The sequence below is a fragment of the Solanum tuberosum genome, unplaced genomic scaffold (assembly GCF_000226075.1).
Source record: "Solanum tuberosum cultivar DM 1-3 516 R44 unplaced genomic scaffold, SolTub_3.0 scf00017, whole genome shotgun sequence".
Classification (NCBI taxonomy): Eukaryota; Viridiplantae; Streptophyta; class Magnoliopsida; order Solanales; family Solanaceae; genus Solanum; species Solanum tuberosum.
In genome coordinates, this window is record NW_006238943.1 from 2,892,937 (window position 1) to 2,908,335 (window position 15,399).

Sequence of the window (15,399 nt, forward strand, 5' to 3'; positions counted from 1 at the left end):
AAAAAAAAATGACGTGGCCGAATTATAATTGGCCACGTGTAAAAAATGGTTTTGCAAAACTACCGTTAAAAAATAATGGCATGAATGAGCCTTTTCTTAAACGGTAATGGCGTAGATGAGCCAAACTTTTAACGGATGGCATAAATGAGCCTTTTCTGAAAGTTCGATGGCATATTTGAGCCTTTTCCCTTTTATTAATAGAAAACAAAACAATTTTCGTAAAAAATATTTTTTGTATTTATATTTTAAAAGTGCAATTACTATGCTTCCATACCAAAAAAATGATAGCTCGATACATGACAAGAATACTACTAAGACTCGAGGAGGAATTATTTGATAGTTTCATGACTTAAACTTATATATTATATCATACAAACACAAATAAACCGTTACTCCAACACTCTCCTGTGTCGAGATGAAATTACTATGAATCATTTGGATATTTAAGATGTCTCTTTATTTCTATATAATATAATATGTTATATTTTCTTTATTTTGGTGCTTAAAAGGAAAAAAGGTGAAAATGACGATATTACAAGGATGACTGGTGCAAAATTCAAGCAGTTATAACATTATAATTTTATTTAATAATTTTGAAGGCTAGTACATTATACAATAAGCTAATAAGAAAATTAAAGAAACACAAAGCTAATTATAAAAAGCTATTTTTTTCAACAATAGAATACAAGTCGTTTGGTTCATGGAATGAGATAGGATATTTCGTAATTAAGTTTGAAATTAAATTTACACTTCGTTTAGTTACCTTAATCAAACAAAGTATAAATTTAATTTTAATTATCCCATCGAATTTGGTGTTATTTCAACTTACCTTTTAAGTGGGATGAATCAGTTTAAGAACTATAATCTCGAAATAACTTAATTTCCAAACCAAACGATCCCAAAGAGAACATTCTTTGGATCAAAGAATTATGCATCGGTCTCTTTTTCGGCCTTTTCTTCCATTGCTCTGTGAAGTGGGTTTCACACTTCTACTTTGTACCGTCTTCATTCGCCTCCTGTAGTCAATATATAAATAGCGAATTTAAACCATGTAACTTAAGATAAAACCAAAAATGACACCAAATATGAATTGATGAGTTAAAATATTTATCGTATTTTAATTAAAAGGAAGTTAAAACTTTGACCAATATATACAATATTATTTTTTATAGAGATAGGACATTCTTCTGATAGAAAAATATTCGATTGACCACTCTATGATCTAGGTGGCTATGCTATTATTTGCACATCAGAAATATTTCATGGTCGATATTACATGATTCGAAATTCAAAGATAATAAATCAACCCTTCTACTATTTGTAACTTAAATGCAATAACTTAATTATGTCTCAATTCAAATAAGTTAGCTCAGCCGAATAAATCTTCATTAATCATGTTTCTCATTTAACTTTAATGACATTTTCATACTCAAAAAATAAATAAGAGAAAATAAGTTAAATGTTAAACTTTTATTTGAGATAAGTTTCGAATCATAACGTGCATCTAACTCAGGCATCACGTGCACGGTTTTAATAAAACCACTGGACGAATAGTTCTTTCTTTTCTAACACGTCTTTAATAATGTAAATATGAAAAGAAAACAATTTTCCTACCAAAATTTTCTCCATTTTTTTTATTTAAGAAAATCATGAGTTATTTTTCTTTATTGATTTTCTGTAAATTAAAAAAAATAAAATCAAAAAGTACCCCCCCTCCCCCCCGCGCCTCAAGAGAACCCAACTAAAAGGGAATAACATCTATTTATTCCAAAAAGTAGTGAAAAATCAAATCCAATTAGTTATGCGTTGAGATTAAGCTAAACTGAATAAAATCTAACTCTTCTTTTTGTAAAGATTTTATCACTTTATCAGATACCTTGCAATAATTAACTATGCCTCAAACCGAAAAATCAAGCGAAAATGATAGGTCGATGCACAAAAAATCTCACTTTACTGTAAGGCTCAAGGAAGAACCACTCCAAAGAAGTTAGCGCAAACAACCTGCTTGACTCAAACATCAAGGACTTCCGCATAAACGTATGATTCAAAGAAAGGCCGCAACCTAAGAAGTGTGATATACGTAGCCCACCTGATGCAAACATTGAAGGTTGATTTCACAACTTGAACCGATAACCTATATACCATACGAAGATAACTGAATCATTGCTCCAACGCTCCCTTCCTCAAAATTAGATTCTATACAGCTTGAAAATGGCATTTGGACAGAGGAGATTTGTTCGAAAAGAAGGAAAGAGGAAGAGATTGGAAAGAAGATAAAAAGGGAAAAGGAGAATTATGGAAGTGATATTAGTAGAAGGAATGTAAAAAGTTTTATGAAATCGTCAAGCGAGAACGAAAGCTAGAAGCAGGCGGGTTACACGTTCCATTGTCCTGAGATGAGATACAAGTGGTGATGATCACCCCAAAGTACGCACTAGCGCCTTTGGCAGACAATTTTGAACTTCATTTCGCGACCTTTCACTTCATGAAACCATAGTCTTCGAGACTGAGGAACAATGGGCTCAACCTCCTATCCTTCTTCACTTGTGCATTAGACTTGGATCGCTTGGCACAAGGGTCAAACTTGTGCCCTACGACACAAGTCCGTCAAAACTCAAAACTTCTTAGACCATAAAGAGCAAGTAAACACAAGAGTTAAAAAGGCAAAGCAAACAAATGCAAGAATATGAAATACCAATGAAATTACTCAATCAAAAGGTTTCAAAAAAGGACATTCAAGGTCCCTAATTGTAGAAAGGTTTGAATACCAAATGCTGAAGAGTTACTAACAACCAAACTACTAAAATGGGAATAGAGCAGAAAAGCATATACCAAAGAACAGCACTACAAAACAATGCAAATAGGAGAACAGGCAAGCACCAAAACAAAGCTAATAATGTCAAAGAACACATCCTAACCGGAAACAGAAACCTCATCAAACTTATCTGCCGTTCCTTTTTTTTTCCCTTTTATGTTGTACTTCCAATTTTAAAGATTAAGATGAGTTGATCAATTCTCACTTGGCCATCATGACCTTGACGAACTCGTCATAGTTGATCTGTCCGTCACCATCCACGTCAGCTTCGCGAATCATTTCATCAACCTCTTCGTCTGTAAGCTTCTCACCTAGGTTAGTCATGACATGGCGAAGCTCAGCAGCAGAGATAAATCCATTCTGATCCTTGTCAAACACTCTAAAAGCTTCCTTGAGCTCCTCCTCGGAATCAGTGTCCTTCATCTTGCGAGCCATCAGGTTAAGGAACTCAGGGAAGTCAATGGTCCCATTCCCATCAGCATCAACTTCATTGATCATGTCTTGAAGCTCAGCCTCAGTTGGGTTCTGCCCCAATGACCGCATCACGGTTCCAAGCTCCTTAGTTGTGATGCAACCTGCAGCACAGTTGCACATAGTTATTGGACATGTTAAGTTTTAAGAGCTTACAAGTTACGAACACTTACAACTAGCAATTCACATCCTCCCCCCCCCCCTCCCCCCTCTCTTTGGTTCTTCTTTATGTATAGATGGGAAAAGGCTTCAACAACAATATGGAAGCCTCAATCCCAAACAAGTTGGGACCGGTTACCTCACTCCTCCATTCAGAGTGTAAGAAAAGGAGAAACAGAAACACAAGTTTCATCACAATACAGTTAACCATCATTAATAAGAATTCTATGCGTCGATCTCCAGATATAAGAAGCCTATGAATGATCCCAACAATGAGGAATACAGTTAACCATCATTAATAAGAATTCTACGCATCAATCTCCAGCTATAAGGAAAATCAAATGGAAACTCATTTCCAAACAGAACAGAAATAAAATTGGCAAAATCACTTGAATTCCATTCATCTAAAAGCATCAACTATTTCAAAAGACAGCAGCTACTCATATTCGAGTACTTACTCTTGCTACCACTATATTTTACTTATTACTGCTATATTCCAATGGCATACTACCAGCCAGTGGATGTTTATAGTTACATACATATAATTACAAACTTGGGTTTTTCTCAAGCACATCTATAGACTTGAACGCACTTTACCTCCCGTGATAAAGCAATGAATGGAAGGTTGTGAAACCCACCATCACAAACACATTACCACATTGAACAAATGGAGACAATCCATCAAGAAATAAAGTCAAAGATATCATGACAAACTAGGTAAATCCACAAATAGAAAAAAAAAAAAAAAGGCAATTGACTTATATAACTTGATATAATCAAGAAAAATGCAACATCCAAAAACACGCTTTTCAAAACTTGCCAAACAAACAAATTCCCTAACTACCAAGAAATATCAGCCAAAGAATTCAACACATTGACCCAAAATCTAGAAGCCACCAATTTCTTTTGCACCCAAGGGTATCGCCTAGTTGTCATTTGTCAATGCAGTGAGTTGGTTCAAATCCCAGCGGATGTAAAAACAATAGGTGATTTCTTCCCACTTAACCAGTACTTGTGGCGGAGGTAAAAAGTACCTAATGAATTAGTCGAAGTGCGTGCAAACTAACCCAATACCACCATTATCAAAAGAAAAAAAGGATCTAGAAGCCACCAGCTTCACAATGGATCCATCAAAAACCAAACCCAAACACAAATTGAAACTACCCAGCTAAAGAAACAGCATGTCCAAGGATCAAACACCGAATCCCAGAATTTCCCCGTAATGAACACAAATCTCATAATTTGCACATCAATATCAAATCATGTATCAAAACAACTGCCATTCCAAATTCTAGAGGCTACCAGTTTATCATAAACCCATCTTCATATCCATTTCTATCAAAACAGCATAACAAAGAATTAAACACCAAATCCAACAATATTCCCTTAAGAAACAAAAACTCTTATCAGTAACACATCAACATCAAATCATAGATCACAGCACTGTCAATCGAAAGCAACATTAACCAAAAGAATTCAACATACTGAACTCAGAATCCGTCAGTTTCACAAATAAATTCATCAGATCAAATCCAAACACAAAAATTGAAACTACCCAACACGGAACACGACAATTAGCAGCACATCAACATCAAATCATAGATCAAAACACTGTTCAACAAATTAGAGGATAAAAAATGAAAAACTCAACGATTGGATCTGAGGTAAAATCAAAAGTTATAAAAGGGAAAAAGAAGAGACCATCTCCATCCTTGTCGAATAGGCTAAAAGCTTCTTTGAACTCCGAGATCTGATCGTCAGTGAGCTGATCCGCCATTATCGATTAATTCACAGAGCTTTTTTTTTAGTGTGTGTGTGTGAGAAAATGGAGAAGGCAAAGAGGTGTTATTATAATGGTCCAAAAATTCCTAAAGGGTACATCGTGGGTGGCCAAGCATCTTATTCTTTTTTCCTTTTTGACTCAAAATTACTCATCTAGTCAAGAAAGGAATACTTTGTAATCCCGAGTTTTCAAGTTCGAGCCTTGATATGATAAAATTGTATGTGACATTTTGTATGCTAGTGAAAATGTATTCGAACCATAATAGACCGAATAACAATGAGAACACTGAAAAAAAGAATTTGATTCAACTCCACATAAATCGTACTCGATGTTCCGATAGTTATCATGTAACTATCGTAAACTGAATCTTAAGAAGTAAATTGGATTGTTCGTGACATTTTGGATGCAAGTAAGAATTTATTTGAACCACAACGGACGGAATAAAACAACGAGAACACCGAAAAGGAATCTAATTCAGCTCCATATAAGTCACGCTTAGCCACTCTCCTACTTTCTCTTTAACAACGATGTTCTCATAGTTATCATGTAATTGTCGTAAACAGAATCTTAAGAAACATAATTGTATTGTACATGACATTTTGGATGCAAGTAAGAATTTATTTGAACCACAACGGATCGGATAACAATGAGAACACCAAAAAGGAATTTGATTCAACTTCACGTAAATCATGCTCGACACTCTCCTACTTTTTCTTTAACAACGATGTTCTGATAGTTATCATGTAACTGTCGTAAACGGAATTTTAAAGCAAAAGATAATTATAATGTTGCAATGGTCAAAAGGATGTTCGAGTTAAGATATATATTATGTGCAATATAAAAATAAATCGAATTATTTCATTGTTTTCAATTGAACAACAATTTGACACGACTGACAAATAAGCTAACGTTAGTAGAAGGTATGATTCAACAAACAACAGGGTTGAGAAATCAAAATAAATAATTTGGTTCGTTAGATTATAATGCAAATATTAAATAGGCAACCATAAATTTCAAATATTTTTCATTTTTTTAAATAAAATTTATAAAGTTTGAACTGAATATACAATTGTGATCGGTTATACGTAGATGATTAAATTGAACAATTTTCTCTAATAAGGCACACTAAGACAACTCCAAAATTCCTCTTCCAATAAATTGTTAGTAACTAATCAAAAAATTCTAATTCTATTTTGTCCAAATGCTTGTAGATCTTTTTTGTTTTTCAATGAAAAAGGAAATTCACAGCCACTATCCTTTGGGTGCGCAAACCCTGTGCACTTATGCAATAGCTCGCAAACCACATAGGAGAGGTAACACGCACTAGGCAAGCCCGGTGCGACGAGCTCAACCGACAAACCCCTTGTTTTCGCTGGCAAGGGGTTTCGAACTTAAAACCCCCAACATGTAAGTCCCAAGCCCAAACCACTGGGCCACCCCGAAGGGTCAATGCTTGTAGATCTTTTTCAAAATCGCGATATTAACAAGGGGCAATTACATAAGTGGCGCTATTAACATCCTTTCCTACTAAAGGCGACTCCATTCCCAGAACTATGATATTCTCCTTGCCACCTTACAAAGGAAATATTACTCCAAAAAAGACTAATATGCAAACTTTTACATACACTGAATCAACTCCATTTACATCCTTGTTTGAGAATGTACAAAATTCCCAGGGCCTTCAAAAAATAAGGACAGGAGGGAAAGCTAGGAAGTATCACAAAAATAAGAAACAAAAAGTTCCGCGGCAATGCAGAAAATTCACAAGATGATCCGCGTCTACGTTTGCTTTCCTGTATGATATACTGATTTTTTATAAAATGGAGTCCATGATTTCAGTCTTCACCACAACATACATCATATACATGTTCCAGTGGCTGTCTTTGAGTGATTAATCGGAAAAAGTTGGACTGGAAGTGCATCACTTCTTAACTAGATTCAGCCACCCGTGCAAGAAACTCAGTATCGTTCCAAGGTTTGAAGGCTCCTGCATTAGTGAGATTCTAGCAAAACACCAAATGAGAAAGTACGTTACTAAAACTCGTCTTAAACAACTAGTATGCAATAAATAGAACAACAACAACTATGCCTTAGTCCTTGAACAAGTTTGGGTCGGCTATATGAATCTCACTTCATTTAAGCTCATTTTATATTATCATCATACATGCAATAAATATAACATAGGGTAAAAACAGGTTGCCGACTAAAAAGTAGAATGGGAATTAAATCATTGATTGTTCATCCTGAAATTCCGTTTACTAGCCAAATAGGATCAATGCTCATAGAACTCGCAAGTCCTCATATTCAACCAGTATATGAATCTGACAATTTCAGTATTTCGGAAGCTTAAACAGGAAGAAGTCGTCAATCACCAAAATAGTCTTGATTATGTGAATCACTTAAACATTTAAACTTAAGTCACTGCAGAACAAGGACAAGATACAAAAGAGTCATGACGTTTCGTCGTCTCATATTAACACATTGAGTGCTTCTCTGAAACTTAGTTCTAATTATAACGACAAAAAAATCCTTGTAAATTACTGAAATTGATCACTTGGAAAAAAAAAATCAAAGACGGTGAAGGCATGAAACTAGCATTTGCTACAAAAGCACAACTCATAATATGCCCCCTTTTATATCTTTGGCTAGTTCTGAATTCGTAATCGATTTAATTCCTACCTATTTTAGTAAAACTGCATAGGAAACTAGCTAAAACAAGACTTAAACAGAACGATAGCTACTTCTCATAAAGTGAGGTAATCAGGCACTTGCTGATTCCCCCCTGATCAAATCAACATCATTCTTTTTTGGCATAATATATGGATAGACACTTTAACTTGACCTCAACTGGCAATTGGACACTCCAACTTAAAGGATGTACATCTAGACACGTCAACTCGTCTCCACTGTCAGTTGAGAATTCCAACTTACAAAATGATCATTTAGACACCTCCAAAATTTATGTGTCATGTGAGTGTCGGGTGTCCACAAGACAAAACAAGGACGAGTTGAGGTGTTTAGACTTTAGATGTGCATTCTCAAAGTTGGATTGTTTAGTTGACAGTTGAGGCAAAGTTTTATGCCTTTTTCTTCTTTCTTTCTTTTTTGGATAAAGTATCAACATCATCATTCTTTTGTTAATGTTGTTAATAAAATCATTGCAATGTAACTTATTTTTTCCAGTATTCAAATTCAAACTACAACAACATCCCCAGTATAGCCTCACAATTGGGGGTTTGGAGAGAGTGGGTGTACGCAAACCTTACCCCTACCTACATGAGGTAGAGAGGTTGTTTCCAATAGACCCCCGGCTCAAGAAAAACATTTTTTCTGGACAATTAGAAAGAAAATGCTATGATGAAAATCAAATTTGAACTAGAAATTAGTTTCTGATATAACTTTAAACCTTGTATTTAAACATAGATCCATACAACAATATCTTGTGACCAACAACCTTCTTTAATTGATTAGCAATAGATGGACATACACATATCACAAGCACAAGCCAAACGAAAACCATCAATCTGTTCTCCATAAAAAGGGCTGAGATGAGCCACTCACCTGTAACCAAAACGAAAAGCCACGCATGATCTTCAACTTCTTCCTCTCGTTATTACCAACTTCTTTAAGCCTTTCCTTAAGGTCTGCAGTATAAATAAATTGAAAAGATGTACTATTATGTAAATGGTGAGTGCAACTAAAGTGAAAATTCAACCACAAATTTGAATGACTTCATAGTACCCAAACTGCCGAGAACTCAGAGAGAGGTGAAGTTGAAGATTGTCATTGATATACAGCAGATATGAATACATCAAACTTGCAAAAGAATAAAACAAGAAAATCACCTAGCTCAATTAATGTTTCTAGCATTCGACAATCCCTAATTTCCCAAATTATCAAAGAACAACTAGTTCACATTTCTAGCAAGACAATCCCAAATTTCCCAAAATTACAAAGAACAACTAGCTCTCAACACTGAGCTTCCATTGTTTCATTGGGCAAACTGTTCTTATGGAAACATGAATTATTTTGGTTAAAGGAACAGTGTGATGCAACTTAAATATAATCTGGTTCCTTCGTGATTTCTATGCTTTCAGGTTCCTATTCCCAAGAGAAAAAAGAGGCCGATGAGTTCTTGGTGGGAATACAAACGAAAATAATTTTCAAATGCTGCTTTAGTACTGCTAGAGTTTTGATCTGTGGTGCACTATTTACAAATAGTCAACTTCTCATATAGTCTATTAGTGATGTCCTAGATGGTAAACTTCTTCATAAAACGTAGGAAACAGAAGATTTCTTAAGTTTAAAGTGGAAATTTTAAGACGACTCCAAAGTACAATATCACATTGTTCCATTTTTCTTGAGTGGTAAGATGGTACACAAATTTTGGTTGAGAGGAATAAAATTTTAAATAGATTTCCTGACAAAATCCATTTGGAGCATTATATCAATATTAAAACCTAGCGACATGACATTGATGGTTCATAACATGGGTGTAATTCCATAGTTGGAGAAAGATATAAGTATAAATTCCAACAGTATACAGATTTTATGAAAGCTTTTCCTTTTTTTTGTTTGCCATCACTAAGTTTCCCTGAGATGGTGCATATTAATGACCTAGAAGTCCTCCAGCTTGACGGACATTGGCTTCAAATGTAATATAGGGTGAAAAAATTCCCATATCTTTTGTGAAGATGTACTTAGGAACGCGGATCTCACTGTAGGAGAAGTACAAAACTTTGCGAGAAACGAACAATTTGAAAAAAGGATTCTTAGTTTCTTACTGTTCGTAGTTCATGATTTTCTCTATTTCTTTTTCTTTCCGTAATTAATTCACAAATTAGCCAACTGTCCTAAACATCACTTAGCAATTGGCCTCCTCATACTTGGGAGGTTGTAACACAAATAGACAAATTCATAATTCTTTTAAGAAGGAATAGGCAAATTAATTTATTTTTTTGTAGAAGTATGAAGCAATACTAAAAATAATTTTACATCTTGCTTGGAGCTACTAGTCAGCAGTCAACCTAAATTACTAATTATGCTATGGCCTATGGATGGTATAAATGACCAGGGTTCCATAAAACTTAAAGCCAACCAGTGATATCAAAAGTGAAAAGCGCAAAAAAGCTCTAAGGTCCTTTGGAACTTTAAGTGCAAATAAAACATGGCCTTTAAATGAAAAAAGGCGCAAATGGAGAAAATTTACAAATATATAGATGTTTAGTCCAAGACTAATAATTATAAGCATGAATAACAAATATATAGACAAAGAAATTTTGAAATTTTTTTTACCCTAGATTGAAATATCAGTTGTTTAGTGTCCTACGATGACACTGAAGCGCCCATTAAGTGAGGCAAAGCACTCACATGTTTTGAGCCTTTGTACTACGTAAAATCTTAAAACATTTTGCGTTATTATTTTGCCTTGACAGCATACTTTAGAGAAACTAGCAAGACATTCAAAGATGATATCAGAGACTGCAAAATTAAAGTGTTTTAAGATATAAGAAGGAAATTACTCCAAGCATTTTGAGCTCAATGACAGGTGAGGACCATTACCCAAATATTACTAATGTTTGAGAGGGCATTAATTCACCAGAACAACAGGTTATATATTAGACATACACAACAGAAACCAAGCAAAGGTGCAGTGGTACCAAAACTTTGAAACCACTGGAAATCGTATTATCAATGAAAATGCAACTTACAGGATGTTGAACTTACCTGTATAGTACTCCAGATATGATTTTCCCATTTTTGTTGTCTTGTAAGACTTCACTCCCCCTCTACGCGATTCCATATTCCTTTCCACTGGTTTTTGATCATTGACATATGTCCATAGTTCTTTGTACTCCTTTGGATTGTAAGGCTTCTTCAGAAGATCCGTGACTTTCTTCCTGAACTCAGACGGCTCACATTTCTGTTGATATACATCCTTGACCTTAGTATACATTGAAGCTCATTCACATACAAGCATCACGAAGAACTATTTCCACAGACTTCAAACTAACAAACAGACAGGTAAGGACTAAGGGTAAAATAGGGAGGAGAAACAAAGGACGGAAGAGTAAAATAGGGAGGAGAAACAAAGGACGGAAGACACTCTAGTGGTCTTTTGCAGAAAAAGCTGTAAAGTTAAAGCTTCAACCTTCTTGAGCATATTATTACTGTCATAAAGGATTTCAAGGTCATCATCAGTAGCTTCATACTTAATATTGCAACCGCTTCTTAACAAGGCTTTCATGCCCCATTTTTCACATTGAAGATTCTCCAGGAGTAACGCATAATCTTCACCTACATCAGATGCTTTGTCTTTGTCTCTGACATGAACTAGTTTACACCCTTTTTCCATCATCTTCTCCTCACACGACTTTATCTTAGTCTCACACTTCCCCTGCCTCTTGGATGCACCACATTTCCCCGTGCTAAGTTTCCGGCTCATATTCCCATTGTTTCTCTGAGAAGTAGGATCGGAAGGCTCAAATATCACATCCATGCCTCCCATGGATCTATTGCTATCATACCTGGGATCAGTCCTTGGAAATCTCCGATTTTTTAGCTCATCTTTGCTACATTTATTGAGTGAGATGTCCTCATCCACAGCATCCTTTTGCGTCTCCATATCTTTCTGTTTTTTACAACAGAAACATTTGCACCCATTATTACACTCACTCTCTTTTTCATACTTTATGGACACAGGAAACTCATCCTTTCTATTGAGGTTAAGGATATATGACCTCCCATCACGCTTAGCATTAGCCAAAAATATCTTGTACTGCGGGTCAGTTTCATCCTCAACCTCATCATAGCTGACATCATCTCCATGTTCATTTGTGTATGACTGAGAATTTATATCATAGTTGTAGAGTAGCTTCAAAAACTCAACATAATCTTCATCAGCATTCTCTAATCTTGAAATCTTTTGCGTGAGATTGTCACTAATCTTTACTTCACCGGAATATTTTGCTCTCTTTCTGTTTCCACGTCTTGCTTCATAATCATCATCATAATTCCTCAATCCTGGTCGCCCCATTATAATGGAATTCAGCTCCAACAAACGAACAGCTCACAACAAAAATTCACTGTTATTTCACCCCAATTTCCCTCATTCATAGACATAGAGAAAGAGTAAAAAACTTCATAAATTTCACCATCTACATGAAGTGCAAGAATTTTTCTGAAAACTCCAGCTGCTAGAAAACAAAAGGAATAGTCAATGTCCATAAAAAAACATATCATAAAAAATGGAAAGAATATAATCAATGTCCAAGGACCCAAAATCCATGAGAATGAAAAAAATAGAATCCTAGAACTCGTGTATGTACATTTATAGTTATATACATAATCCATGTGTTGTGCACTTAAACAAACTCTTCATTGCCTTGTCATACCACCATTAGATGGTATGCCATGGGTATTGGGGACTCTGTAGGGATGTTTCCAAATACACTACAAACTTTCTCAAAGTTGAACACACTCGCACTAGATATATACGGACACAATGTGTCTACTAAATATTCGTACCTAAGTAAATCAAAGCTTCTTTTTTTATAGAGGGGTTCAAATCAACATGTGCACGCCTCAACTATTCCTTCAAGTACCTATTAACTTCCACCACCAACACAGGTATCCACTAACACTAAATCGTGGTATCCCGTGGTTTTCACCAACTTCATTGACTGCTAGGTACACGTAAGTTTGTCAATAATACTTCAAAAGACTTTTCATTCAAGGTTCATATACTCGGGAACTAAAATCCAAGAACTCAAGATGTATAGAATTATTTGTTTGATAACTATGGTATTCGGGCCCGCTTTCGCACACCTCAACTAATTCCATAGGATACATGTCACCTCCCACCAACAACAAGTACAAGATAACTCTGTCCACCAAGGCTAGGACAAACTCAAGATGTATAGAATACCCAAAAGAAAATGAAAAAAAAATCTATTTTCTTTCCATACTTAAGTTTGATGTGTTTTACTTGAGCCAAATATCTATTGAAATCCGTCTTTCTACCTTCCCAAGGTAGGGCTAAGACTACGTAATTACCACACTCCCCACCTGTGAGATTACATTGGGTTTGTTGTTGTTGTTTAGAAAATTTAACTATCATGGTAATCTTATCATCAAACTGGGAAAAGGGTTGTGCTTAGGGGGACCTAAAATTACAATTTTATATACAAAGATCAAATTTTTTTAACATATATATACACATATAACAAAAACAAACACATGGGTATAAACAAGAAATCAAATGTATACCATTTAGTGAAAAGAAAAACAGACAAATACACACTCAATCGTGAACAATACCAAGAAATAAACTCAAGAATCCAACAAAAAGGGCTTTTAGTAAAGAAAAAGAAATGTGAAAATTTTACCTGCAAATAAGAGAAAAGATAAAATACCCACAATAAGTTTTCTCTGTGTTGTCTGAAGAAGAAGTGAAGGAAGAAAAGAAAAATGCTTTAATGGCGAAACGGAGCACTTGTTCCTATGGAAAGCCGTCTTATTTTTGGCTCCAAACATCTTTTCATTACGGAGATTTCGAGATTCAAATAACTCTATCAAAAATTTTCATAGATTTGTTTGACTCTCGAAAATGAAAAGCATCATGTAAATTGGGACAAAGGGGTACTAACTTTTTTTTTCTTATTCTTGATCTGTATCCACGTTGGAATCCGATTAAATTTAGATTCGCGACAATTTGACTTTTCATTGTTATTTTTTTTTCAACCTTTGTTTGGTATCCACATTGAGTCTCGTGTCGATTTTTGTTGCAAACTTCTTTTCATTACTTTTTTTTTCTTCGCTCCCTAACAAAAGTGAGTTTGTATTCTGAGGACTCGAACTTGAGACTCTGATTAATGATGAATGAGTATTTACCACTCCACGACAATTCTTGTTAGTCTTTTCATTATTGTTCGTCACTTCTTTTCCCCTTTTTCTTTTTAAAACTACACAGTTTATGAGATTATATTGAATATGTTGTTATTGTTATTATTACCTAGCTTGATTTGATGTGAAGGATATATAGGTAATATGTAAGAGTATATCTATATTAGTAGGTACATATTGATTTGTTGTCCATTCTAGTAGTCACAGTGTTACTATTGTTTCTTGTTCTTTTATTTCAATCTATTTTTGTTTCGTGTAGTTTGATTATAATATTATTTTGTTATAGTATTGATTTGCTACTTTCTGTTATTTTATTATTGCTTGTTGTTTTCTTTAATTTCATTATTTATTTTTCTCGATTGTGTGTATTTATGATTTGACGTAGAGGGACATTTTATTCTCCTTAAATCTCACATTATGCAACAATAATGGTAATTATTGTTGTATTTGCTAAAAATTAATAACTACACCCTGTTTCTAATAGACTTCCGGTTCAACGAAAAAATATGTTCAAAAGTAATCCTAAAAAAAAATAACAGAAGTACACGAAACAACATATAGTAACAAAAATAAAAAATAGTAACAGAACAAAATTACAATAAAATAATACGATAGTTGAGACACAAAAAATAATATATCCCCCATCGTCTCACTAGCCGACCTTGACCCCTGTTATTTTGAGGTCATATCTAGTATTCAGAGTTTGCCTCGATTTGGTACTGCTCTCGCGGCTAATAACAGAAAGTAAGTAACAAACTAATTATACGACCAATAATGCGATTACCAAAAAAATATTTTGAATCAATAGTAATAAAAAAATAAAAAAATTACACAACCAAAAACACGATTACCAGAAAAAAATTCTAAATCAAAAATAATAATATAAAAAAAACTACAAAAATAACACGACAATTGAGGTACAAAAATTAACAAATAGTAACAAAAGGTAAAGGACAAAAAGTTACACGACCAAACAACAAGAATATTAGCAAGACGATGCATGATTACCTACTACTTACTATTACTATTAGTGAGAAAATTACTATAAAATAAAAGATAGGGAATCGAAATATAATACGATGAAGTTATGGTAAAATAAATAAATTGCTATAGTCATATTTGGCAAATTATCAGCAATTTTATTTTCTTTATTTTATATGTGTTAACAATTGTATTACCAACTCCAAGCCATTAATAATTGTTCATTAATACTGAGTTAAGTATGTTGATTTGCCTTTAAAGTTATTTATTATTATAAATTTTGAAA

The 15,399-nt window shown here is 34.3% G+C and overlaps 3 protein-coding genes across 5 annotated transcripts in view; all 3 read right to left on the bottom strand.

The window, feature by feature from the left end:
• The window catches only part of LOC107057965 (glucan endo-1,3-beta-glucosidase-like), a 2,522-nt gene extending 1,606 nt beyond the window's left edge, over positions 1-916 (bottom strand). The window contains exon 1 of the mRNA XM_015303149.1: positions 830-916. The gene's annotated coding sequence lies outside the window, so the exon portion shown is untranslated. The remainder of the gene's footprint in view (positions 1-829) is intronic.
• Positions 562-5,326, bottom strand: LOC102594384 (calmodulin-like). The gene is made up of 3 exons (XM_006340303.2): positions 5,147-5,326; positions 3,021-3,390; positions 562-1,016 (listed from the first exon to the last, which is right to left on the bottom strand). Exons 1-3 carry the CDS (start codon positions 5,220-5,222, stop codon positions 920-922), a joined length of 543 nt encoding a protein of 180 aa, XP_006340365.2. The 5' UTR covers positions 5,223-5,326; the 3' UTR covers positions 562-919.
• A 1,362-nt stretch (positions 5,327-6,688) lies between these two features.
• Positions 6,689-13,753, bottom strand: LOC102594712 (uncharacterized). Of its 3 annotated transcripts, none has more exons than XM_015303141.1 (5): positions 13,616-13,753; positions 11,380-12,421; positions 10,956-11,151; positions 8,790-8,872; positions 6,689-7,215 (listed from the first exon to the last, which is right to left on the bottom strand). In XM_015303141.1, exons 2-5 carry the CDS (start codon positions 12,262-12,264, stop codon positions 7,150-7,152), a joined length of 1,230 nt encoding a protein of 409 aa, XP_015158627.1. In that variant the 5' UTR covers positions 12,265-12,421; positions 13,616-13,753; the 3' UTR covers positions 6,689-7,149. The 3 variants fall into 3 exon arrangements, with proteins under 3 accessions (XP_015158627.1, XP_006340366.2, XP_015158624.1); XM_006340304.2 differs by having other exon boundaries at positions 6,689-7,231; positions 13,616-13,751; XM_015303138.1 differs by having other exon boundaries at positions 6,689-7,231; positions 11,380-12,424; positions 13,616-13,751.
• Between the last annotated feature and the right edge of the window lie 1,646 nt (positions 13,754-15,399).

Bases quoted from the DNA above. Each gene is read 5' to 3' on its own strand.
- LOC102594384 (XM_006340303.2), bottom strand. From the start codon at position 5,222: ATGGCGGATCAGCTCACTGACGATCAGATCTCGGAGTTCAAAGAAGCT. The intron at 3,391-5,146 runs GTCTCTTCTTTT...ACTGTGCTGCAG, and splicing joins ATTCGACAAGGATGGAGATG to GTTGCATCACAACTAAGGAG. The intron at 1,017-3,020 runs GTGAGAATTGAT...TATTGACTACAG, and splicing joins GTCAAGGTCATGATGGCCAA to GAGGCGAATGAAGACGGTAC.
- LOC102594712 (XM_006340304.2), bottom strand. From the start codon at position 12,264: ATGGGGCGACCAGGATTGAGGAATTATGATGATGATTATGAAGCAAGA. The intron at 11,152-11,379 runs GTTGAAGCTTTA...GTATATCAACAG, and splicing joins GTAATAATATGCTCAAGAAG to AAATGTGAGCCGTCTGAGTT. The intron at 7,232-8,789 runs GTGAGTGGCTCA...GTGTTTTGCTAG, and splicing joins GCTTTTCGTTTTGGTTACAG to AATCTCACTAATGCAGGAGC.